General features: G+C 50.3%; 12 protein-coding genes across 12 annotated transcripts; 5 read left to right on the forward strand and 7 right to left on the reverse strand.

Moving 5' to 3' along the window:
• Positions 1–894: 894 nt before the first annotated feature.
• BU26DRAFT_461092 (HET-domain-containing protein) lies at positions 895–3,160 on the reverse strand. Its single transcript, XM_033825049.1, has 2 exons — positions 2,790–3,160; positions 895–2,740 (listed from the first exon to the last, which is right to left on the reverse strand). The coding sequence occupies exons 1-2, from the start codon at positions 3,121–3,123 to the stop codon at positions 1,176–1,178; spliced, it is 1,899 nt and encodes a 632-aa protein (XP_033681974.1). The 5' UTR covers positions 3,124–3,160; the 3' UTR covers positions 895–1,175.
• A 94-nt stretch (positions 3,161–3,254) lies between these two features.
• On the forward strand, positions 3,255–3,786 carry BU26DRAFT_56648 (uncharacterized protein). Its single transcript, XM_033833536.1, has one exon. It carries the CDS (start codon positions 3,416–3,418, stop codon positions 3,689–3,691), a length of 276 nt encoding a protein of 91 aa, XP_033681975.1. The 5' UTR covers positions 3,255–3,415; the 3' UTR covers positions 3,692–3,786.
• BU26DRAFT_521348 (uncharacterized protein) lies at positions 3,648–5,039 on the forward strand. Its single transcript, XM_033829512.1, has 3 exons — positions 3,648–4,025; positions 4,085–4,435; positions 4,529–5,039. The coding sequence occupies exons 1-3, from the start codon at positions 3,878–3,880 to the stop codon at positions 4,909–4,911; spliced, it is 882 nt and encodes a 293-aa protein (XP_033681976.1). The 5' UTR covers positions 3,648–3,877; the 3' UTR covers positions 4,912–5,039.
• On the reverse strand, positions 5,040–6,212 carry BU26DRAFT_461093 (uncharacterized protein). Its single transcript, XM_033825050.1, has 2 exons — positions 5,550–6,212; positions 5,040–5,497 (listed from the first exon to the last, which is right to left on the reverse strand). Exons 1-2 carry the CDS (start codon positions 6,120–6,122, stop codon positions 5,282–5,284), a joined length of 789 nt encoding a protein of 262 aa, XP_033681977.1. The 5' UTR covers positions 6,123–6,212; the 3' UTR covers positions 5,040–5,281.
• Positions 6,213–6,395: 183 nt separating this feature from the next.
• Positions 6,396–7,630, forward strand: BU26DRAFT_56638 (uncharacterized protein). The gene is made up of 2 exons (XM_033833513.1): positions 6,396–6,890; positions 6,942–7,630. Exons 1-2 carry the CDS (start codon positions 6,558–6,560, stop codon positions 7,416–7,418), a joined length of 810 nt encoding a protein of 269 aa, XP_033681978.1. The 5' UTR covers positions 6,396–6,557; the 3' UTR covers positions 7,419–7,630.
• A 1,412-nt stretch (positions 7,631–9,042) lies between these two features.
• Positions 9,043–10,927, forward strand: BU26DRAFT_567301 (uncharacterized protein; the record flags this gene model as incomplete). Its single annotated transcript, XM_033833641.1, has 4 exons — positions 9,043–9,352; positions 10,307–10,402; positions 10,551–10,786; positions 10,850–10,927. 4 exons carry the CDS (start codon positions 9,043–9,045, stop codon positions 10,925–10,927), a joined length of 720 nt encoding a protein of 239 aa, XP_033681979.1.
• Positions 10,928–11,616: 689 nt separating this feature from the next.
• Positions 11,617–12,697, reverse strand: BU26DRAFT_552843 (Aldo/keto reductase; the record flags this gene model as incomplete). Its single annotated transcript, XM_033832168.1, has 2 exons — positions 12,359–12,697; positions 11,617–12,297 (listed from the first exon to the last, which is right to left on the reverse strand). The coding sequence occupies exons 1-2, from the start codon at positions 12,659–12,661 to the stop codon at positions 11,617–11,619; spliced, it is 984 nt and encodes a 327-aa protein (XP_033681980.1). The 5' UTR covers positions 12,662–12,697.
• A 500-nt stretch (positions 12,698–13,197) lies between these two features.
• Positions 13,198–14,582, reverse strand: BU26DRAFT_577050 (uncharacterized protein; the record flags this gene model as incomplete). Its single annotated transcript, XM_033834395.1, has 3 exons — positions 13,198–13,730; positions 13,783–14,147; positions 14,418–14,582. The coding sequence occupies 3 exons, from the start codon at positions 14,580–14,582 to the stop codon at positions 13,301–13,303; spliced, it is 960 nt and encodes a 319-aa protein (XP_033681981.1). The 3' UTR covers positions 13,198–13,300.
• Positions 14,583–15,011: 429 nt separating this feature from the next.
• On the reverse strand, positions 15,012–17,198 carry BU26DRAFT_552844 (FAD-binding domain-containing protein; the record flags this gene model as incomplete). The annotated part of the gene is made up of 7 exons (XM_033832169.1): positions 15,012–15,036; positions 15,145–15,415; positions 15,476–15,678; positions 15,737–16,064; positions 16,117–16,207; positions 16,259–16,320; positions 16,391–17,198. The coding sequence occupies 7 exons, from the start codon at positions 17,196–17,198 to the stop codon at positions 15,012–15,014; spliced, it is 1,788 nt and encodes a 595-aa protein (XP_033681982.1).
• Positions 17,199–17,637: 439 nt separating this feature from the next.
• Positions 17,638–19,418, forward strand: BU26DRAFT_461102 (cytochrome P450). Its single transcript, XM_033825051.1, has 3 exons — positions 17,638–17,786; positions 17,837–18,876; positions 18,930–19,418. The coding sequence occupies exons 1-3, from the start codon at positions 17,715–17,717 to the stop codon at positions 19,351–19,353; spliced, it is 1,536 nt and encodes a 511-aa protein (XP_033681983.1). The 5' UTR covers positions 17,638–17,714; the 3' UTR covers positions 19,354–19,418.
• A 330-nt stretch (positions 19,419–19,748) lies between these two features.
• BU26DRAFT_430492 (cytochrome P450) lies at positions 19,749–21,531 on the reverse strand (the record flags this gene model as incomplete). The annotated part of the gene is made up of 5 exons (XM_033823884.1): positions 19,749–20,188; positions 20,244–20,846; positions 20,902–21,061; positions 21,114–21,242; positions 21,295–21,531. The coding sequence occupies 5 exons, from the start codon at positions 21,529–21,531 to the stop codon at positions 19,749–19,751; spliced, it is 1,569 nt and encodes a 522-aa protein (XP_033681984.1).
• A 951-nt stretch (positions 21,532–22,482) lies between these two features.
• BU26DRAFT_567307 (uncharacterized protein) lies at positions 22,483–23,605 on the reverse strand (the record flags this gene model as incomplete). The annotated part of the gene is made up of 2 exons (XM_033833642.1): positions 22,483–22,690; positions 23,310–23,605. The coding sequence occupies 2 exons, from the start codon at positions 23,603–23,605 to the stop codon at positions 22,483–22,485; spliced, it is 504 nt and encodes a 167-aa protein (XP_033681985.1).
• Positions 23,606–24,478: the final 873 nt, after the last annotated feature.

Raw genomic sequence — 24,478 nt, forward strand, 5'->3', positions numbered from 1 at the left:
GCTAGGACGTTGATTCCGAAAATTGGGGTTCTCGCTGTTCAGTGGTTTCAAGAGGCCAAAATTGATGGACGCATGGATGGGTCTGCTTTGTCGCGCAGACCACTTTGCGCGTCTCCTCTCCTATTCTATACTAAACCGATAGGCTCTACCAGACACATCCTCTCAAGGTTCGTTGCTGATAAGTGCACCGACTGATTGAATGGCTTCTAAGGTTTGGGTTTAGCGGGTTCTGTATCATCCTACTCTATAACGCTAACCCGACCGTTTCTTGTCATGATTTCGCGGTCGATACGGCCATGTACGCGCGTGTGCAGAGGCCCTCCTTTACGCCGCAAACTCTACAGCAAACGCGCAACATTCGCCACCCTCAACGCTCAGGGGCAATTGTTCGAGCGCGAAATCGATACCTAGGTATTTGAGTGGGGGATGAGAACGAAGCATACGTACTTATACTAACAGACGTCGGCAACGCGATCAAGGTAGCTTGCATGCATAATGGAGCTTCTATGGATACAGATTCGTTGATATGGAATTACAATAGGAGAGGCTTTACCTGTGGTAGCTATCCCCGCTCTTTGGTAGCTACTGTCGCTAACGCACCTAGAATCAGCTCCGTATCTGGAACTTTCAATTCCCCACGACCTACCTCGTACATCTCCCAGTGAAACGAGCCCTGCCACACTATTTCTTTTTGGGGCATTACATACGATTGCTTTAGACAGGACACCTGACAGTGGGTACTTCACATATAAATCTACAGCTGCTGATCTATCTGCATGTGTATTCACGTAACAGTTGCAGCGTTCTTTGCGCACATTGAAGCCTTAGCTAGATAATCTTAAAGACATGTAGTTATAGACGGAGTATAGTCTGATATCTAGTAATTTGAAGCCTCGTTACGATAGTACGTGATGTTATCGCTCCATGTAGGACTCGTAGTCGCAATTGAGGCATACAATTGTCCTAATTCCTCTACTGTCATCTTGTCTTCCACCACCTTGACGTGAGCCGCTTTTAAATTTTCCTTATTCGGATCTTCAGGTGCAAGTGGAATCGGTTGGAGCTGATATCCGTTTACAGTAATGTTTGGCGGAGGCGGACTCATAGTATCACCATTAACCTAGGTCATCTCTGATTAAATGAAGTAGCAAGTAGCAAGTAGCAAGTAATCAGTACTAGTGAAGAATGATGGTCCGTGGCTCTACCCCATCAAACAAGTACCCCCCAGATGCCGGAAGTTCGCACTCGAAGTAGCCGACACGCTCAAATTCCGTCTCATTCTTCATTCCGAGCATGAGGCCTATTGAAATGTGCGACCCAATTATTTCAAAGCACCATACAGTCCGCGGACCGATGCTACTAGATGAGTCCCAACGGATCTCAAGGGGTAAGGCCCGAGGAGAATTAACGCTCCGCGTAAGACTAAAGCCATCCCAATGCGTTTGTTGCAGTCGTCCGCTCAACCATAGGCGGCCTGATATAACGTCAGAGTAGTTGTGATCCTTGACTTTGTGGATGATTTCGCTTTGTTCAAGCCTCGCTCGCGCTTTGACTACACCATCATACTCCAACGAGCCGAGCTCAAAGAATGTGACCGGCCCATCCAGAGATGCCCATGACCAAGTTGGACGGGAAAGTTTCTCTGCTTTTGTATCTTCTCGCCGAGACCATAGCAGTTGCGCTTGGATTTCGTTTTCCCATAATCCCGCGAGGTAATTGGATGCTCTCCAGCCCAATATGTTCGCAAAGTTCTCTGCCAGAGCAGCACAAGCAGGTAGTTTGTCGCCTGGTTGCGAGAGTTTGCGATTTGTATACGCGCTGATATTAGCTAACCAATCACCCAAGACCACTGATTTACCCAGTCCACCGAACTGTTCCATTCTAGACTGCACTTCAGTCACTCGGTGAGGTTCGTTGACTGAAAAGTCTGTGTCCTTGTTCGTTGGATGAGGGGAACCACCTCCATCAGTGTTGACATAGAGGGTTGGGCATTTCCAGGTCGTTTGTTTTGAACCGAATCTGATAAGACGAAGAGAGAGCAAGTGTTCCTGCATTGTCCACGCTCTTTCATCAATAGGCTCTTGATGCGTGTCGCAAATCGGGTTTTCGGACAATAGAATTGTCCCTCTCGCCACATCATCACCAGACTCGTGACAGTAAGGTAGTTCAAATAGAGAACCATAAACCTTTGCCAGGTCACGATCTCCAAGGAAGCCCTCCGTGCAGTCCTTCGCACTGGCCGCAGAAATGGTAACGGTGGACCCTCGATAAACGCTCGACATTTTTGCAATTTCGGATGCAACGTCTTCTGGATCGTCTTGGATAATGCAGAGAGCGTCCACCCAAAGGTAATCCAATCCGAGTGATTGGGTCACTTCTACAGCATCTCTTATCGTCTGTGGTAGCTGAGATAACTCTATTCTGCGGTGTCGATCCTGGACATTAACTCTCTTGGTCTTTGCCTTTTCCATTTGCTGTGTGTCACCCCAGCAGTAGCTTAATGCTACATAGCGAGGGGATTCTCCTTGGGGAACAGTATATAACCTTTCGGTTGAATTTGGTTGCGTACAAAGGAGACGTCTGGGGGCCACGCAATGTTGAACTTCTTTCATGGCTTCTTTACACTTCTCGTGGGTATTTTGGCAGTTTTTGAGGAGCTTGCGATATGTTTTCATGTTCCTTGATCCCATTCTCGAACGTGCGAGGGGCCTTGATTTGATATATTGAGCGGCGGGGTTATCTGCACTCGTTAGCTAAGAGTATGGGCATACCTTATAACAGGAACGTACCTCTTTCGGCGAAAATACTTAGGCCCGACTGCTCGCCATCCTCGCCATCGCTTCCTAGCACCAACTTGTCATTGGCATCCCTCCATTCTGCCTCCAAACGAGCAAGGTCTTCGTGATCGGTCGATATGTATAGGACGAGATAGTCTGTGGCCTGTAGAGTCCGGGTTGGGAACTGTAAAGTCCATTTGAAAAGCATGCATTCTTCCGCATATTTTTGCACGCTGCGGAATGTCCACGTAAAAGACTGGTCAACGGAATCGCTACGTAAGGTGCCATCGATCTCAATCCTTTGACAATATTGGCAGGAGTGCGGGACAAGTCCAAAGGCATCCATTGCGTTGTCTTTTCAATGGAGTGTCAAAGGAGAGCCGAACAACGCTGGCGCTACAATTGAGATTAGGCAGCTATTCTAATTATGCTTGGCACGGATGCACAGAAGATACCAAAGAAGGGACGAGAGCTCACCCCATGTGATGCGCCACCCACCAACCGATTCTATGCCCACTACACCACCACTTGCTAGCCCTCCTCGATGCGCTTCCACCCGAGGCGGTGAGCGGCCTTGGGCATGAACGCATTTCCAAACAGGGAGCTCCGGAGCAAAGCAAGTGCAAACAAATGTTGAAATGTCATTTGGTGCCTTTTCGCAGAAGCATGGCGTGAATCAACATCGATGGACGTGGTTGGGCGGCAGACGCGGGGTGTGTATGCACGCAACGGGATTGGCTGGGAGCGCTGAGAGAAGGTTGGATAAAACAGCACGATGTGCATACAAAGGGCGTCGCAAAATTTTGGGGCCGGAATCGGTGAGAAGCAAAAGGGCTTTGGATGCAGGTAGGTGTCATTATAAAGGCGTCTGTTGCCTCTTTTCCACGGCCCTCCTCTGCCTCTTACCCTTTTGAAACAGCAATTCCATCATCTATTTCAACAGAAAAACCTTGTTTGGGCGTTGAAGTTGTTGCTTCGATTCACCTCAAGCTGTTTCTGAGCTCGGGGGCCCTCGGCTTCGGTTAGATGCGGTAGAGCTTTTTGTCGACACGTCGGAAAATCACAGAGGCTCGGCCTGGTCGCCGTTCACAGATTAAAACATGCATGGACTCTCCAAGGGGAACATTCCGGTCCGAGGCTGTGCACCACTCGGCGACAATGTTGAGATCCATTTCAGTGCAACGATCAGAGTGACGGAGGCGAATGGACAAAAGTCCAAAGCATTTGTGAGAAAAGAACCAAGCAAGCGTAAGTCAAATCTCTGACGAAAATTCTCTTCTCCTTCGGTACTTACAAGCGGTCGATAGCACCTCCACCGGAACGCCGTGTGTTCCTCGCCCAAGTTCCCGGCGAGGTATGGTTCATCCCCCAACGAGGAACGCCTATGATCAGAAGGGGCAGCAACGCGCGTTCCTGGCCAACCATTGTCCGAAATGTTGAGGCGAAGAAGCGATGGATTGTGCTTGTAGTTGACGGCACGGGATCGGAACCTCTAACTCCCGAGGTGCTAGAAGGAGCTGAGTATTTCGACTGCCCAGCGGACCGCGCACTACCACAGAGCCCCAATCAATCTAGTCTGATCAGATTAGTCAAAGAGATGGAAGCTCTCCAGGAAATTGGTCGGACGGGCCTAGGGAACGGGGCAATCCAAGATGCAGGTGAGCGTCCCACATGCCGCATTTGCCTCTTCCACGACGAAGCCAAGGTGTTAAGAGGGATGCGTTCGTTTCGCTAACGTTCTTGTCTTACAGCTAAACAACTACGTCCCCAGTGGAATGTTTCCGACAGCATCATCTGGAACAGCCAACACTATTCCTTGCACCTTGCCGCCAGTATCCTTACTGAGGGCTCCTATAATGTGAATAGGGGTGTCTTCATTACTCTGAGCCGCGATCTGCACATTGCGGCGCACGCGGCGGAGGCTCAATGGATGGTTGCCAAGCATGTAGGATGTATGGCGGGCATGGCGGTCAGCGGAGTGGTCACGTTTGGTCTCGGTGCCGGTGTATTCTGGTGTGGGGCCGCAACGTCCATGGGTAAAGCGATGCATGTGCAGTTTAAATTAGATCTACAGTTGGGTCGATTGCGAGATAGTTCTGAGAGATTCCAGGGATGGGCGTGGATCTGGTCGTGACGGGCGTCCCTTGCGTAGGATATATGGGACTCATGTACCCACAGATTGCCAGTAGCTATATTGTCGGCCATTATCAGACCACTGAGTGTCAAGTGCTGATTCTCCGCTAAATGCACCTGCAGAGTCCTATTGTTGGCTTGCTGAGGGCTATGGTCGTGGAGACGACGCGCGGTCAGCAGAGCTTCCAGTCTCCGCAACAGCCCACGGGCTTCACACCACAGGGGTCAATTCGCTCGACCTCGTCATAAAGAAGATGCGAGCATAATACATATACAGTACGTAGGTACCAGCAAAAAAGACGCGATATGCTAAACTCCGCAGGCAGAAGGGGTAGTGGAGACGATGCGGTGCAAACGCGCACTTCACTCTTTCACAAGCTGCCGCGAAAGATCTTGCGCAGTAAATGTCTCAGGACAACATTGCCGTCTTCTTGAGCGAACGTGTTGCGAAATATCTTACCGGTCGCCTTGGTGTAGTCTCGCAGCTCGGCCACATTGCGAAAGGTCTGAACTCTGTCCTCAGTGTTTTCACGCCTTCGTCCCCATTCAATCAAATCAACAATATTGACGTGCGTCCTTCGTGCCGCCTGTAATTCGGATCAGCATGGATCTTCAGAGCTTGGTATAACGGGCTCATACTTCCTCGCATCGCTCACACGTTTGCGGAAGCGGCTCGACACCAATTGCACGGCAAAGGGAATGCCACGCAGCCAAATCGTTCTCTGAACCGTACCACATGCGCAGTTCCTTCTCCAATGCATCCTGGTACCTGTTCCAGGCATCGTCTGACGCAGCCTCGCCACGCTGCCAACCCTCGTGTTTTCGCAAACAAGCGTAGGACGTAGCTGGCGGTAGAGATGGTTCATACTCAAAGGTCCGAAAGGAGCGGAAGAATAGATCCAAAGGGGTTTCCGGAACCTGTTGGTGACCCCGGGAGTCCCTCAGATGCTGCCGCAAGGCCTCATCGCTGCCGAAAGAGCGATCGCAGGTATCACAGTCGAAGGACGTCGCATGCGCAGGCGAATCCCTTAGGTGCTGCTTTAAAGCCTGCTCGCTATCAAATGATCGATCGCAGTCGTCACAATCAAACGATGAGGCATGCACGGGTGAGTCTCGTAGGTGCTGCTGTAGAGCCTTGACGTTGCCGAAATGGCGGTCGCATGTCGTACAGTCGAACGAATGCGCGGGTGCGTCTCGTTTGTGGCGTCGCATAGCACTGTCGCTCTCGAAAGCTCGATCGCAGGGTCCGCAACGGTAGCTGGAGGAATAGAAGCTAGCGAAGCGTTGGTGCCAGTGTCACGGCCGTCGTGAGGTATAGCAGAGATAGAATCTTGGGAGAGATCCTTGTCGTACAGCTGAATTCGTGTCAATGGGTCATTGGGCGATAGTGAAAGGTTGCTGTTACACAACATATGCCAACATTCCATTTTGTTCGACATGAACGAGTCAACATATAATGAGACTGTCGACTCACCGTATCCAGGAGATCAAGGTCTCCGATTCTCATTGCTCCGTACATTTTCTCATGGTTGTATCAAAGATCTGAAAATTCGCTACCGCTTCCTCGCGTCGCCCAGTCCTCTCCGTGCGCACGTTTTCTACGTGCCTTGAATACGTCGCTCGAAACCAATATTATTCTCGTTGGAAATGGCTTCAACTACTCCAACGATTTCAGTGGAGCGTATCTCCATCCCAAGAGCCCTTCCGGCGTTCATGCACAGCCTCTTCGGACTTCCGAACGACCCCGCATCTCTGTACCTCTCCGTGGACTCAGACAGCCTGATCATCTATGCCGAACCAGCCTCAACGGTCAACATAGTTGACCTTTCACAGCTTAACGGCGCTCTACGCCAGGGGGACGAGAGTGCACTCGCCCTAAAATCTTTCTTGGAAACTGGCACCACAATCAAGGTTTTCTTCGACGCGCGGAACCCGGCAAGGACCCTGTTCAACCGCTGTGGCATTAAACTAGCCATCGAGGTACGATATACTTGTCATCGCTCTTACGATGGATATTAACCGTGGCTCTAGACTTGCACTAAGCAAGCTTATATCCACGAAGTGCAAATGATGGAGGTAGCGTTGCGCCGGAGAGATACGGATCACGAATGGCTTGCAGGATTCGATAAGTGTATAAGGCGGGACTCTGGCCTTGGCGCCAATAAGCTCATGCCCAGTAGCTCGGATAGGGACGTCGAATTTGACAAGAGGATCTTGCATCTGCCATTCCTATGGAAGAAGTATCACGATCAGTTGGCCAAAGGCCGGGCTGGAAGCGGGATGTTGTTCTGGGTCGCGAAGATCCGCGAAGCAACGCAGAAGCGATTGGAAGAATCGCGCGGCGAGAATCACGGTAGATGCAATGCCAACGGTGCGAGAAGCGGCTGGGACAAGGACAGCATTGAGGAGTGGCGTGATTCTTGGAATGAAGACGTCCTGATGGACGCAAACACTGGAGGCGAGTGGATGGGTGGTGCGGAACATTGGGCGAAATTCCGTGTATTGTGATACCGATCCCGGGAAAAAATACGGCGAGCTTTTCAAGAACAAGATAATCGACTGCGCCATCAGACTCGGGCCACCGTTCTTCTCTAAAAACTAGGCTATTTCCCGGCTGGCTACTTCTCTCGCAGCACTCCATGGGACCATCAATCCATCCGATATTCGCCTCTCTACTACAACCCCGTCGCCATCAGCATCGAGACCAAGTCGCCCGACGGCAGCAAGGAGGACGGCGAGGTGCAACTGTCCGTCTGGGCAATGGCATATTTCAACCTACGCAAGCTTACTTAGGATTCCGTGTCCATTACGTTCCCACGTGTCCTGGTTTCCGGCGAGCATTGGAAGCTTGTGTTTTGCCCGGATCTGGAAAACTCGATTGAGATTATTGATGCGGTGGGTCTTGGGGATACGGGAGACCTGATTGGTTGTTTTAGGATTTTGGCGGCGCTGAGGCTGTAGTGTGGGTGGGCGGAGGGGATATTTCTGGGCTGGTTTTAAGATAGATTTCTGAAGCCAGAAATGAAACTATTAACGTACCTGCATAGCGAGTCGATGACGGGCGAGTTGGCACCCCCATCAACTGTTCGCGACGCGTCAATTTGTAAATTGCAGTAAGATGTGCCTCGCTAGCCATGGGCCCCATTTGGTTCCCTCAGTAGGGTGTCTATACCTCCAACCTACAGTGGCAACCACAGCCACCCCAACTACTCCTTGAATGCCCCAAAAATTTCAACGCCTCTCGCACAAGGTCATGGCAGGTGCGGGTCGGCCGTCCTCCCTGCTAGCATCACCAAAGCATTCATCCGGCCCTAAAGATATGAGCATATTCGTCTAGTCGCTAGCAAGTTTGCCTTACATGTCAGCCTTCCCGCGCCACGCTATGCGCTGTGCAATTAACCTCAACCCGCGCGCAGCTGAGCGCGTTCTCTATATTTTACCCCACTGCGCCAAGGGTAGTCACCCATATGCCAAGGGTGACTACCCTTGCTTATCGTAAGTGGTGGCGGTGGTTGTTGGGCTAGGCTGAGCTAGTCGGTGCAAGAGTTTACGTGGCTATGGATGACGCTCAGCTCCAAACCACATGACTGCCGCCCCCTCGTAAATGTGGCCGTGGTACAGACCGTGCAGTTGTTGCCTAGACACAGGCTCCATGCTCCCAGATTTCCTATAACTCTAGCTCAAGGCCAGCTTGCTGAAGCAGAAGCTCGCTTTTCCATCGCTTCTCCTCTCTGCGGTAAGGCATCATGTAGAAGAAATTAAAGAGGCTGCCCAGAAAGCTCTAAGACCAAAGGTCAGACTCGGCCGAGCGTGCCCGCGGCAACCAAAATGCGAGTGGCCCAGCAGTTCAGCCTTGCGGAGACTTGTCTTCTCTCGGGCCATCGTCTCGAGCCACGGCTAAGGAACAGACCTGAAGCACCCAAGATCAGACCGATGGATCTGAGCCGGAGACAGGAGAACATGAGATATACGATCTGGATCGCGAACCACATGGCTTGTTCGTTCTATACCCAAAGCCAGGCCAAGCCAACCTGAGATCAGACGTGGAAGTCGAGTAAGCGACCTCGGAAGCACTTTGGAAGGTGAAAACTAACCATCTGATAATTACATAGCGTCGTTGTAGTACACGGCAATGCTGTTCTCTAATGTTGTGAACCTGGCAACACTGGGCAAGGGCGAACATAAGAACTTGTTGCGCCAGCTTGATCGGAAGTCCAACACCCTTACGGATATATCGCGTCAATTTATGCACAGGGCGCAGTCGTTGAAAATCATGAGCTTTATTGAACAGCAGGTCGAACGTCCTCTGAACACTCTGGTGCGGTCGTTCCTGTTCCCATCGAGTCCACAGTCATCTAATCCTATTCAGGTTGTCCCCGAATACTCAGCCATATTAGGTCTCCCCAATGAGATGATAATTCCCCTCAAAGCCAGTCATCGCAGTATGTGTATATATATCACTCAAAGTTCCAGGATTGCAATCTCGTAGAGGCGGCTGTAAAGGAACTAGCTGATAGTTGAAGGATCAGATCCGAAAGGTAAGGTCATCCTAGATGTTCATTTGGAGTTGCTAAGAGTGTGCACTTCAAGCACCCCAAGTGCTTGTAACAGCCACAAGGAATGCGAGCCAGGTCTACCCTCCCAAAATAGTCGCAACAATCCCGCCCCTAACGAATCCACACCTAGATGGTTGGAAGATTTGAAAAAGTAGATCCACCTCACAGTCCAGTAGCTCAAAGACGCGCTGTACTCTACGACATTCAAGCTCTTCGAGCCGAAACACAAGTCAAGCTTCAACATCTCGAAGCGCTATCAGGAAGCAGGAGCTCTCCAGCCAGCCATACCAATCTTCAGATGTGATCCGAATCAAGATTCGCGGACTGAGAAACAAACTTCGATGCCAGAGCCAACAAGCTGGTACTTTCACTCCACTCATTCAGTTGCCCGACAACGTGCCCATCGAACGGATCGGGGTGGCCTTGAAAGAAAAACTACCAGGTGAGGTATTCTGAATAGGAACAGGAATATCCGACGGCTAACTGCTTGTAAATCAGGGCTCAAATATTGGAAGTCGTTTCAATTTGCCGAGTATGGCACTCCTATTGATTCAATTTGGAAGGATGTGTCCACCACTCCCGTTGAGATTACTTCCCGCCGTTCGTGCTATGACTCGTCCAGCTCTCTCAAGATCAACTCGGAACAAACAATTGCATCATTTCTTAGCAGGCTATCTCCCTCCTATCGAGGTGGAATTAAACAGACATGAGAAGGCCGTCCCCAAGAAGCCGTTCACCGAGGTGTCCTCCAATCTATCGTCGGTGAGAGCGATTTTTCCATTTCGTTCATGAGGACCGTACGGGTACCTGAAAATAGCAAGATCTATAGCTTACCCCTAGGCCTTAGCCACTTCCCCGTGTTCAACATCCACCGGTTCAGCAGCCGGCTTCCGGCCTCCATGGTAGCCCAAGGCGGTATCTTCTTCCCAATGTATCGTAAGTAAACATCGACATGTCTTCCAAACCCATGTTCAACTCTAATGAAACAATTCATAAATGGAATCCATGTGGATCAGCTTCGAATCTCACACCGAAAGGAGATATGCCATTCGGCCGTTTCTAGGTAGGGTTAACGGAATTTCAGGGGAAGCAGCCATCGGTGACATAGATATGATCATGCGACGCATAAATTTGGTAGGACCAAAGAAAGGCCACACCCTTCGCGAGGATCGACCAAAATTGGTCGGAAATCTTTGGAAAGAGGCCCCTGCAATGCTAGAGCCACCGGATCTTGTCGAGCTCACCGTATTCCACCGGCAAGCTGAACAATGGAAGTTCGAGGCTCGCACGGAAGACTGTCAGAAAACCGTTTCGCTAAAGGTCAGCAAATATTAGCTGTTCATTGGAGACGATACTGACTTTGATGCACAACAATTCGACAAGGATGATGATTTCGAAGATATCATTGCCTTCTTTCAAGATGCTTTTGCCATACCCGCAATGAGGCCGATTCCAATTTGATAGCCCCTCGTCGTCTCTGTCGCGTAAACGTGCTAGGAACAGACAATGTTTGCGGATTTGCGAAGCCATTTTGCGTTGCTCTCAATAGCGACGCTACGGCAACTGATCTCCGACGTTGCTTGGAGGATATAGCGAGCGAGTCATCATGTGCATAGGAACTCGAGTCTGGGGGCAAGAACCTTCGCAACGACGCCCCACTTTTCGATGCTGGTGTCGGCCGCGGGAATACCCTCTCTACCTATTTGATCTGGTATAACTCGGCGCTGGTCAGCAACCGAAGCATGCAGCTGTTTGTGAAAACGACGAACGGCAAGGTCATAACGCTAGAGTTCTGTCCAGGCGAAACGAAGCGAATATGAAACAAAAGTTTTCAAAAAGGAGGGTATGCCGCCGAACCAACAAAGGTTCATATTCCTAGGCAAACGGTTAGACGAATGTATGATATGTGGCTATAGTAAATGGGGTACTGAATCTAACGTGGGCAGGCCGAACTCTGAGTTTCTATAACATCCTTCCTACAGGGATGCCCGTCAATTATTGGAAACAACATCTAACTTCAGTCGAACGTGCAGGACAGTAGAAGAAGTATAAGAAAGAATAAGAATTAAGGAAAACGCGGATTTGTATTTCGAAGGTGCCGCAGGGTAAGCCAAGAGCTACCGTGGCCATGTTGCCATAGCGCACTATCTTCAATATTCCACAATTGAAGCTGCAGCTTCTTTGACTCGATCATTCCAGAGAGCAGCTAACTCCTTTGCAAGGTCTTCCGGAAGAGGGCCAGCGTTCTTGGTCTTCACATAACTATCAAGCTGTGAGAGATTGCTCGGGCCAATAACCACACCATCACCTCTGTCAGCTTCCAGGGAAGAATGGTACAGAAGCCATCGCAGCGCGGCCTCTGGTAAGCTGATGCCATGGGAGACGCAAAAAGGTGCTGCTTTTTGCAACGCCTCGTGCATGGCCGACTTATCATAGAAGCTCCTGTACCGCATACCACCAAAGTTCGTATCCGAGACCTCGAACCTCGTGCCCTTAAGGTCCTCTGACTTCTTTGAGAATGTCAGCTTTCCCGTCAGGAAGCCTCCTGCAAGCGGACTGAACGCGACAAAACTGATGTTGTGCTTTCTGAGGAGTGGGAGCAGCGTGGTCTCGTAGGTGCGGCATAGCAGATTGTACTGCCCCTGGTAGACGGTAGGCTTGACGAGTCCTTTTTCGTCTGCGATATGGAGCCATTCTTCCAACATCTCGACGGAGATGTTGCAGACGCCTAGCTGGGAAAAGAAGCCCTTTCGGTACTCTGCGTCTATTGCTGCGGCTTGATCGACGATGGGTGTTTGCTTGTCGGGGGCGTGGCAGTAGTATACGTTGATCTGCCATCGTTAATTTGTAGAACATTGGCGGGATGGTCGTTTCAGTTGCCAGATCACTTACCTTCCGAACCCCCAAGCCCTCGAGACTGCCAGAAAGAGATTTCTGGATCGCTTCCGCCGTCATGGTGCCACTACCATCGCCGAAAAAGAGGACCTTCGTGTCGATAGCAAAGCCCTTTTCGGGGAACTTGCTGTGACCCAAAAGTCTATCAGCTCCTCCTGGTGAGGTATATGGGTATACTGCAGCGCTGTCAATTCGTTTGATGCTGGCCTGCCCCAGTGCTTCAATCAACTCGGAGATGTTGTCTTCTCTCCAAGCGTCGGTCAAACCTCCTCCGCCAAAGATGAACTCTGGGAGGCTCATTTTGGCGTCGTCAGAATGATTGGCAGTGTGGTAGTGAGAAATTGGGTTGGAAGTCGACACTAGAGAAAGTGGAGGGGCCTGCTTTCGTGCCCGAAATCGCCGCCGCGCTGCGAAAGGCGAAGTCCGCGGGAACAGAAGATGGGCTGATCCAATGGGTGCAGATCACACCCTTGGGGTACGGCACAGTTACAACAACGTGCGCCGACCCTGGAAAGCTCACTTATCCCAGAAACAATATGCACAATCGTGCCAAGAAGGATAAATAGCAAATGCGGCACAGCCTATGCAGCGACATCACATATGTGGAACGGGTAACACTCTATGGTCCCCGACCTGGGGTGTTGCATTGGTATCTATGTACCAGCATTCTTTTGATGCGGCACAGCGCAATGAGCTACCACGCCAGTATTGTTGCCCGAGAAAGGTGGCCCAACAAGCACTCCGTATCATATGGTTGGGTGCAATATTTTGGCAAGGTTGCCGACATGCCCTTTGTTTGGTTGCAAGTAGCATCAAAGAGCTAGGATAGTAGAGGTAACTATTCTCCCGAGGCCACCTGAGATATACATGATTTTGACTCCCGTAAAGCTCAGCTATATGTCTCTTTTGAGCGTCAAGATGATTCTTTTGCTTTCCTTCTCACGGATTCATATCTACCAACGCAATCTCATCATCATTGCTGCTCGAGGGTTGGCTGCTTGAAGGCTTCCTCGGAAGCGCGTCGATATCGTACTGTTGAATTGCCGTAATCCCATTATTGTGTTTCCGGGAATGTACGGCACCGCTGGTGCTTCGTATAGCGTCCGCTCCACTGGCCTTCGATCTGGGTGATCTTCTCCCCCCAGAGCCTTGGGAAATCAGACTGACTAGCGAAGCCGCACCCGAAGCTGCGATGTCTCTCGTCTTACGCAGCAACGGTTTGACGACTGTGAGACACACGCAGATCATCGCCACAGATGTTTCCGTCGAGGATGTTATGGAATCGTTGTAGAAGGCGTATGCGGCATTCCAGTGGTGTTCTCTTTTGATGCGGAATCGAACGACACGCATTATCGAAATTGAGGTCGCTCTAGACATAGATATTAGCGTCCATTGTCATGAGCTGCTTGGACGATACTTACACTAAACCAAGCAGGAAAATTCCCATTACCGCAGCTTTTTCTCGGGCTGGGAGGTGTAGGCGCCACACCATTGTGACGGGAAGAGCCAGAACAAGAACGTCGGAAACCGCATTTACAGAGCTAAGGACGTAGGCAGCATACTTGCTGATGTTGTTCGCACCAAACTTCTCGCTGTTGGCGACTTGCCAGGCGGTAAGTGTAACCGCAGTCACGGTGTAGCATGGAAAAATCAGCAAGAAGTTTACCCACCAACCAATCCGGAACCATCTTTCGTTGAGGGTGAAGATGCGGCGATACATGAACAGAACAGATATCTTGATGGTGATGATCGTGAATGTGTAGAGAAAGGCTAGCGCAGTGGTCGCCTGTCTCGCGGATCAGTTGCGCACCATCGTGGGGTGCAGGCTGACGTACATTCTTCAAGGAGAGTGCGTCCTCCTTTGAGAGTTTCGCCATCCGGGGTAGAGAAACCCCTCCATATTTAGCCACTTGAAAATCGTCAATATCGAATCACTGAGCTTTCCGGGTCTTGAGCTGCTTTTGTCACTCACCTAGCAAAACCGTGATGAGTAGCCCCAAGTTGAGCAGCTGCGTTCTGTGAGCACTCCCCAATCGGCAGACCTTAGTTTGCTTACATAGCCAAGAGCAACGACGTAGTCATCCGTACCGATTTTCACCGGCTGAAAATACCGCGAAATCAGTCGTGAGATGATTGCCACTGTGGTGAGCACAATAAGCATCACAGCGATGCCGCGCGCCTCGCTCTCGAAGTCAGCCGGCTTTGAACCCGCGGAGCCCATGATAGCGCAGTGAAGCGAAGGTTCCAGAAAAGATTTCGGATAGTGCACTGAGATGTGGGTCAGGATACGATTGCTCAAGGCGTCACTAGTGAGTGCCCAAACACGCGGAAAGGAAAATCACCTTGCGCCAAAGGGCTAAATAGGATGGAATAAGTTTGGTGGGAACAATCTGAAGAACGCGACTAGGTCGTTATATCCGCGCGTAATGGGAGGGCTGCAGTCAGCTAGTGATCGCCCACCGGACCTTCCTTGTGGTGGGGATAACCAAAGGGACGGGCCGCTGCACCCGCCTTACGGGAAATTGTACCCAGCAAATGACGGCAGCTAGCGGACTTTCAATATCCATTAAAAAGCCGGGGTTGTAAGTTGTATGGCATTGAGCAGTTATTCGGTCCCGGCCCGTTGGATCCTAAGAAATTTTTGCAGCAATTACATGAAAGTGGCAACCCCGATGCTGTGAGACCGCAGTTGTTGCATGGGTATACAACGCCCATGTCAGCCAACTTGCGGACACCCCTGCTAATGACAGAGGCCCCAAGTCTAATACCATGACGCGACTTACCTGCGTGATAGGAGGAAGCCAGAGTTCTGTAGCCGTTGAAACAGTTGGCTAGGATCGTAAGCTGCACTGACAGCCAAGAGGCTCGACAAGGATTGTGATCCATAGCTGGCTAGCGGCTTCTGCACGTGTGAGGCATCGTTCATGAACTGATAAGGGAAGAAGGCATCTTGCTCCTTCGCGATTGCTTCGGCCCTCTCGCCCAGCTTGGTAACCAGCTCGTGCGAAGCTGCATCCTCTTCCTGTGATGTCCACTCAACCAGGGGCGCAAACCCTACTCCGATATTAATTTTTTGTAGTGCTATTTGGCTGGCGGAGAGGGAAGCCTACTCACAAGTTTGCGGGGCGAGCTCGATTCCGAGAGAGTTTCCACCATGCTGCCTGCCATATTCGACGCAAGCCTTTCCTACCGGCTGGAATGTGTACGTGAGGGTCGCTGTAGGTGTTTTTGATGAGTTCACCGATGTAAGATACTGTTCATGCAGCTTGATGTAAAGCTCGAGGTCTACGCCATGGCTGACGGCGTGCGGCTCTCTTCTATCTCATGCATCAGCAAGGTTCTCAGATATTATAGTAGTGTAGAGGCAAAACTTACTTGGCTTCGCCCATGTGCGTGTTGATTGCGGTGACCAAATCCTTGAGGGTCCCGTTCGTTTGTGGCACGAAGGTTTGAATGGGTGTGAGATGACTGAACGCTTGGAAAGCGCTTGGAAATGGAGCCCATTGTGCGTAGAATTTCCCCACAAACAATGATTGAGGGCCGACATTGACGAATAAGCCCAGGTTGGAATCACTTTCCATAGCACTCTGGGCTTGCGCAGTCGCATTGAGAACAGCCTTATAATCCACTGGGTTGTAAATGTCCATGGAATACCATATACGCTGGATAGGACGAGGTCGAATTCGGAATTCTGTCACAACTCCTGAAATTGAAGTTAGTGGGGGCTTTCTAGCAGGAATAGCTGCGAATAGTACCAAAATTCGACGACCCTCCTTTGAGCGCTTGGAAAAGATCTCGGTTGCTTTTCGCATTTGCATTCACAATGGTGGAGTTTGCTAGAATAACCTTAAACTGTTAGCGTATATGATAGCCCTGCCCATGCGAGCATTAACATACCTTGAAGTTTTCCACACTATCCGCGCCCAAACCATATAGATTCGGAAAGAAAGACATGCCTCCTACGTGGATGAGCATTTTGATAACAAATGTCTTGTGACTGAGGAACGGCGCGAGTAGGCATATCCTTACCCCCGAGAAGAAAGCCGGCGACTCCAACATCATCGTGGCGTCCGCCCACAGCACCTAAGCCGTAGCCGTCTAGAAAGTCATATATATCCTGCCAGCGATTGCCAGAGCCAGCACTCATTGATCCGTCCGCATTCAGCCTGCGAACTTGTAGGTCTCGTACATCGATGAGCAAACCATTCTGGTCGATGCTGCTAAACCCTGCATTGGCATTGTGTCCGCCGCTTCTTATTGCAAACTTTGCTTGTACATTCGCGATGATTTTTAACGTCACGGCGACTTCGAGCGAGTTTTGTGGTCGGATGAAGCACGCGGCCGGGAGCCAACAGGTTTGTGACCTGCCACGATACAAATCTATGTAAGCGAGGACAATAGGGAAGTGAAGGCTTTCGTACCAATTGGCATCCTTTTCAATCTCGTAGTCGGAGTCATTTGAAGCTATTACTTTTGTGAGGACGAGCTTGGCCACCTGGCATGCGACTCGGGCACGCTTGGCCACATCCGAATCTTTCTGGATGAGTGACTGGAGAAGATCGATTCTGGGCGGAGACTCAGAGAGGCGAGCCTGAAACGCCAGAAGCTCGTGTTGGGATGCTTCTGCCGAGGAATGGAGCGAACGTGCAGTCGCATTGAGCTCGCTTGATAGGGATGTTGGTTGCTGGCTTGCGGGTGAAGGCGGGAGCGGGAGCGGGAGCGGAAGCGGAAGGGCGCCACGCGAGAGTCCATGTAACGTTGGTGGCGTACCACTAGACAATGCGGGGCTCGCTACCACGGCCACAGCAGCGATTACGCTTAGCTTCGTGTACCACATCTTCGAGCGAGAAAGATGGAGCAAAAAGCCTCTTCATTGATCACTCACACATCACAGGAGATGCAGACATTAACTGCTGTAGCAGCGAGACCATCGCCGCAGCACCCATTGGTCCGTTGGCATGACTGAGAATATATTGCTACGCGAGGCGATCGATGGGATCCCTGCACGGAGACAGCCTTCAGCAAAGGGCATCAAAACGCCGACTATTCAACTGTTGTGTGTCACCGTCCTAATTCGGGAACTCGCTCGATACGGAAACGTACTCGTGCTGCATAGGCGCGTATGGCGGGTAGACGTCCTGCAGCAATTTCGGAGTCCGCGCCGCAGATAACACGCACAGTCTACACAGGGGTCCACGAGGAGGAGGCGTCACCGCCCCCAACAACTCTGGCCTCGGCAGCCTGCAGCTGGGCACGCCGACACCACCTCTTCCATTCCAATTTCTGGGCTCATCTTCAACGTCACGTCCGTCTTCAGGTTGACACAACGGTAGTCGTGGGGCGCGCATTCGAAATGGCGCTTCTTAATGCTGTCTTTCAAGACTTTACCGTCAAACTTCTTGGACTGACGGCTGCCTTTGTCGTGGTACGGAGGGTCCTGAACCTTTTTGGCTCGGCGCTGACGAATGACCCTAGTACCTCCTCAGCTATGCCATCTACAACATATATTTTCACCCTTTGTCAAAGTACCCAGGGCCAAAGCGGTGGGCTGCAACGAGGCTCAGCTACATCTTCTCGCTCTGGTCCGGGTGGTTGCACAGAGATGTCCGGGACCTCCACACACGTTACGGCGACATAGTGCGCATCGCACCCGATGAGCTTTCGTTTGCGCGACCAGAAGCATGGCAGGACATATATACCAACCAGCCTGGCCGTCAAGCGTTCCCCAAGAGCGCGATCTGGCATGGTGCGGCCAAAGGACGGCCACCGTCTGTTTTGAACGCAATAGACATCAAGCTCCATTCACGCTTTCGCAGGGCCATGGACCCGGCGTTAAACGAAAAGGCAGTGCGGATGCAGGAACCCATCATCCAAGCCCACGTTAGGCTGTTCATTTCCAAGCTCGACAAGCTGGCTTCCTCCGACAGCCAAGGAGCCATCGTCGACATTCTGCGTTGGATCAGCTTTGTCGTCTTCGATGAAATTGGGGATCTGGGCTTTGGGGAGCCATTTGGATGCCTGGAAAGCTCCGAGCACCACCCCTGGTGCTCCATGATCTTCACGTCTCTTAGGGCAGCAACATACAGAGTCAGTCTACGATACTACCCAGCCCTCAACTGGCTCATGAGCTTTGCCATACCCAAGAGCGTCGTCAAAAAGGGAATGGAGCACTGGCAAATGTCGGTGGACAAGATAAATCGCCGCTTGAACCTCGAGAAAGACAGACCCGATATCATCTCCATGATCAAGCGGGACGAAGAAGGAGTAGACGGACTTACACATCCTGAAATGCTAGCTACCTCCAGTGTCCTCATAGTCGCGGGTAGCGATGGCACCATCTCCGTACTAAACGGCACGATGTACCATCTGGTTAGAAATCCGGACGAGATGGCATTGCTTGCTGCTGAGATTCGGAACGCGTTCAAAACGGAAGATGTCATCAATCTCTCTGCGCTCAGGGATCTGCCATATCTTAAAGCTGTACTCAACGAAGGTATGCGCATGTGCAACCCAACGTAAGTTCTGCAACCCTCACTTGGCTATTTCTCAATGGGCTAAATTAGAACAGGCCGGTAGGAGCACCACGAATAGTACCACCGGGAGGCGGTATGGTCTCTGGAGAGCGACTGCCAGAGGGTACGTTTGTTAACGTGCATTCATTGACGGTCTCACGGTCTCCAAAGTTGTGGTATGATTCTGATGCATTCCGCCCGGAACGATGGCTCGACAGCAAGAGCCCAGAGTTTGAGATGGACCAACAAAATGCTATCCAGCCGTTTGGTGTCGGTCCGCGGTCCTGCGCTGGAAGACTGCTAGCATGGGCTGAGATGCGGCTTATCTTGGCTCGTTTGATATGGAGATTTGACTTGCTGCCTGCTGATACTGAGGCTGGAAGGCTACAATGGGATCAGCAGCGGACCTTTACGGTTTTGGAAAGGCAGCCATTCGAGGTCCGCCTGAAGCGGCGTGAGGGTGTGACGGCGATGGATTGACAAATTGACAAAGCTGCATGAGGTCTCGCAGATAAATTCTGCCACTTGACGTATGCAAGGATAAGATAGAATAATCACGCTTCCGTCCAATTGCCTGCTCATTTTTGCTGATCAGGCTTGCCGAGTCGGACTTCGCTTGGGCAGGCGATCTCACCGCCAAAATCCGACCAGCAACTCGGGCTTGGGGATTTGCATTGACCGAGGACTTTGAGATCTCCATATTAACTCGATATTGGAAAGTGTGTTGATAAGGACGAACGAATTATTCTGAGACCAATGCGAGGGTTAGGTGTGGCACAGTTCATCCGGGTAAAGCTGCAGCCTGCAAACTGCGCCGTGCAGGTACACCACTGACATTTCAACTACGGAAGGTCACACTGTACAAGGTCAGGATCTCACGACTCCTTCCTGCTTGACAACTCTTGCCCCCTGCGTCGAAAATGCAGCTTCGCCTGAGGATCCGGAAACACATTCTCATCCAAGTAAAATGTCTTGGGTCGCACTTGCCCAGCCCAGTATTTGACGTCGTACTCACTAATGATCCTTGACAGCACAACTTTGATCTCCGCGGCAGCAAAATGCCGGCCAGGACATGCTTGCTTGCCATGTCCGAAGGCGAGATTCTCTTTGCCCGTCTGCACCCACACATGATGGCACTTCTCGCCAGGGAGCTGCCGCTTGCGATAGGAGCGGAACCCATCGAAAACAAAGGGGTCGGCTTTCACTGCTTTGTCCATGAGAATGGCAGCGGAGGGGAAAGCAATTCTAGTTCCACGCGGGATGTATGTGCCATCATGGAGGGAGATGGGCTTCATGGCAACGCGCTGAGGCGACACTGTGGCAATATTAGCAGGACGTTCATGATGGTTTTCCGAGAGAGATTCACTTACTCAGCACAGGCGGGTGAAAGCGCTGAGACTCCACCAGAAATGAATCCATTTTTTCAAGGCGGTGGAGGCCGTGGTGGACGAAGTCGTCGCCTTGGAACTCTTTGGAGACCCTTTCAATTTCCTCGCGCAAAGGCTCGACGTATTCCGGGTGAGCGCAAAGGTCGTAGAAGGCGTGGCTGAGTGCAAGTGCGGTGGTATGGATGGAAGCCAGCGTTAGAACAAGCTGTCTGCTCTTCATCTCCTCGAGATCCCCTTCCGTACCCACTGCATTGTCCACCATCCAGCCGAGCAGCGTTTCCTCCGTCTGGATACCAGCCTTGACCTTTCTCTTGTGCTCCGTCATCAGCGCTTGGATTATACGTCCAGCTCTTCTGCGATGGTCCTGAAGCCTGTAGCGTGAGGGGAGCAACCTTGCCAGCAGAGGATGCATGAATTTAGGGAACATGCGCAGTTGAAAGGCAGTTTGAAAGGTGTCCATCGGGTACTGGATACTGATGTTCAACCACTCTTCATTGCGCGAGGCCGCAGAACCGAGGAAGACCGCACCCGTCATCCGAGCAACGATACTCCGTGTGACAGATTGGATATCCACTTCCACCCACTCTAGCCCGTGTGTTAGTATCGAGTACACGCATCCGGGTCTGGCTTTCATTGTTACCTTTGGAGCGGGGCATCAAATCGTACAAGGCATGGTCGAACGCAGCTTTCGAGCGCAGGGTGTAGAAGCTAACCCTCGGGGTGAGCTGCTGTAGCAGAACCTGTGTGTGGAGGGTGCTGTGCAGCACTACCGAAGCATATGTGTATTTGCCCAGAATGTTCTACACAGGCTCATGAGCACATTAACGTTTCCTTGGTGCGCGTCGATCTTACTTGGTACTGTGCATGTGCGTTGCTCAAGACCGTGTTGGGAAACAGGCGAAGCTCTTCTAGATAGTTGTTGGATAGAATGAGGGTATCCCCGTCGATTCTGCGGACATAGAACTTTCCACTTTTGTACTTCTCGCGGTCAGATCATAGCTAGAATTTGGGTTTAAAGGCGTGTTTCACTGACATTCTCATATCCGCTGGTTAGAATGCCTTTGGCATTCGTGAGAAACCGTAGCCTCAACAAAAATGTCGGCTCAAACCATGATCGATATCCAACAAAAGGTGCGTTGACCGAGGCCCGGTTCAGGTACGAGGAAAACACGAGTAAGATTCCAAAACCGAGAGTGAGAAGTTCCGTCACAGTGATACTGGAGAGGGCGTTCGTGAGCAATGAGGCATAAGTAGCAGAGAAAATCCCCATAATGACTTATGGACCACAATATCGTTGACGAGGTAGAGAATCCGTTGTAGGTGACTTATAACTTGGGGTGGTCGGCCGGAAATCGTTAGGCGTGTCTCGAATTGCAGATAATGCGTGGGTGTGGAAGAAAAAGATCAATCTAGAGCTTCCGGAGAATGTTCCGTATATGTACTCAGAGCGGCACCAGCGTCCGCGACAGTGGGTGATCCCCTGGCCTAGCATTTTGATATTAGCCAATTGGCACAAATCGACCCTACATATAATGTACAAGGCTCTAGGTTTGGGTTTATGGGTGTGGCGTAGCGTACGTGTCCTACATGCATATGCAGGCGCGGGCGGAGTTGGACCCGGGTGGAATGGATCCTTGCCCTGTCGCTAGGCACAATCTATGAACAAGCCAGTGAAGTGGTTCGTTGCGTTGCTCGACTGTGATCGAATCGCGCTGCTGTGAGGTCTCGTCTGCTGAGGTAGCTTTTGAACCCCACCCTTGATGTGCTAGTCATGCTCAAGAAAGACGAGCCTTATTCGCTGTTCAACTGGACTGAATCGTGGAAATCCAGAGCTTCCTTCGATGAAATACAAATTTCAAAAGCTTCGAACGGGACAGAATGGCCGGCTCGGGTTTCTTATCTTCGTGCGCTATACGGCTGAGTCACTACCACTTCCTTTTTCGGACAATTAACTCTTGCACTGCGCGATGAGTTGAAATCCATCTCTAAAGAGCACCTCCCGGTGGTAAAACTCCCAAAATTTGGCGTTCTTGGTCATTACTGCCACGTATTTGTAGCGCTTTGGTGGCTTCTACCGTGCTTTTCCGGGGGCATTACTCTAATATTGGCAAAAATTTCGCTAGTTGTGGATGTGTCGGGTGTTTGTCAGCCAAAGGCCTATTCCTGGACCGTATACTGTTGCCCTAGGGTCGATGTAGCAAGTAGTAAGCTAGAACCATACCTACCGCACTGTAGCATCGTCGAAGAGTTCAATGACCTCATGGCCGAGTTGAGAGGAGCTGTCGCTGAGTTGGATGTCGAACAGCTGCTGGCGAGTGCGTCTGTAGGGAGCAGATGATGCCGAACGGCGAACAGGCTGCCGACGGATGCTGAGACCCGTCCCGTTGCACCTGAACTTGGGGATGCGGCTGAGCTTGAAGAGATACGCCCTATGGCACGTTCGCCAGAACTCTGCCCACCGCAGCGAGCATAATACCGCTCAAACCAACTCGGCATGTCCTTCCCATGTCGTACTGTATCACTCCGCCAAAGGTCTCATCCCCGTTACTCCTTACGCTCCTTCCGCCACCCATGGTTGGAGAAAATTTTGTCGTTGCTTGACATGGTAGTCTGTGAGAGTCTTATCTTTGAAGCATGATACCGTCTGGTAGTAACACCGTAATCAAAGTTAGGGTAAACTAAGTTATCCCGATTGGGATTAGGAGGGGTACAGCCGGGACTAATGAGACTATCTTTACGGAGGCCTAGACGCGGCAAAGTATAACACCCAGGGCTTGCATTGTATTTGAAGCAGGTATCCAATGGTCATGCTTGTCAAAAGTCATCAGCAGCAACACTACGGAAGGGGGGCAGCGTATCGTCGACATCCAACAACACGACAGGAAATTCCAAATGCGATTCTTCGCATCCGCCTTCTCCCGCCTTCTCCGAACCCTCCCCATCCTCGAAGTTACCAGACGACTCCTGATCAAGGCGTCCCCATACACCAAACCTCAACTTGCCCCATTTCTCATACTCATCGTCTCTATACATACTGCCCTGCCGTACCTTCGCTTCAAAGCCATAGCGTCGGCAACGCCCGTAATCGAGTCCCATTGCCCCGCAACTCCGTCCGCAGACAGCTCATCGCGCCACAGTTTGAAGAACGGCAAGCCTATTTCCTGATACGTCTGGGCAGAGATGGGCGTCTCTGGCGGGTTCAGTCCGGTCACGGTGCGGAAAGTCGTGGCGTCGACGATTTGTATGTTGAGCAGCTTAGAGTTGGCCACATCCCAGATGCGTGGGTCATGCGTGTCCCGCTCGATGTGCTGCTCGATGCTACCGCCGGCGCCGACGCCAAGCATCCTCAGCTGCGATACCGGCAGAACTCTGAGGACGAGCGTCTTCGTGCAGTATGGCTTAATGGATGCGGCTGTGAGATCCCGTTAGTTCCGCCGTTGCTACTAAGGATAGTAGCTTAGGTAGATTAAAAACATACCGTTATCTAGTGCTTTTCCTCTATAGCTAAGAATCTAGCGCTTAATAGAAACGTAGAGTATTCTCTATATTTAGTGTTTAACCTCTAAGATTATTTTATACTCTACTAAGTATATATACTTCTTTAACGTACTTTATAAATAAACTAACTACCTAAACAAGCTAACTACTTTTACTAAGTCTCTACTAAAAATTATCTTAACTACTATAAGTCTAGCTATCTATATAGAATTATTCTCTTATAAAGCTAGAATATAGCTTAATCTTTATACTCTCTAGACTAGCTAAATCTAAAGTAAATAATACGCTATAGCTATATATAGAGTCTACTAATTAATATAAAAAAACTAATATAATAGAGTTACTCTATAATATAAAAAAATAATATACTTTATTAGTAAACCTTCTATATTACTAAACTCTCTATAATTTCTTAGTAGAAAAAATTAATAAGAATCTATAAGTTTTTCTTAAATAACTAAGTAAAACCTTAATATTTTTCTATAAAAATTTATATATATATTCTTTATAGTATATTATATCTTATACTAGAGTTATACTAAGATATATTATATAATATACTTTATTATTAAACTCTCTATATTATTAAACTCTCTAAAAATACTAAGCCTCTACTAAAAAGCTACTATTTTATTTAGATTTCTTTAACTCTAAGCTACTTAAGATAAATCTAGATAAGCTATCTAACTTATCTATATTATTTTTAACTATCTAGTATA

This window comes from Trematosphaeria pertusa (genome assembly GCF_010094035.1).
Source record: "Trematosphaeria pertusa strain CBS 122368 unplaced genomic scaffold BU26scaffold_10, whole genome shotgun sequence".
Classification (NCBI taxonomy): domain Eukaryota; kingdom Fungi; phylum Ascomycota; class Dothideomycetes; order Pleosporales; family Trematosphaeriaceae; genus Trematosphaeria; species Trematosphaeria pertusa.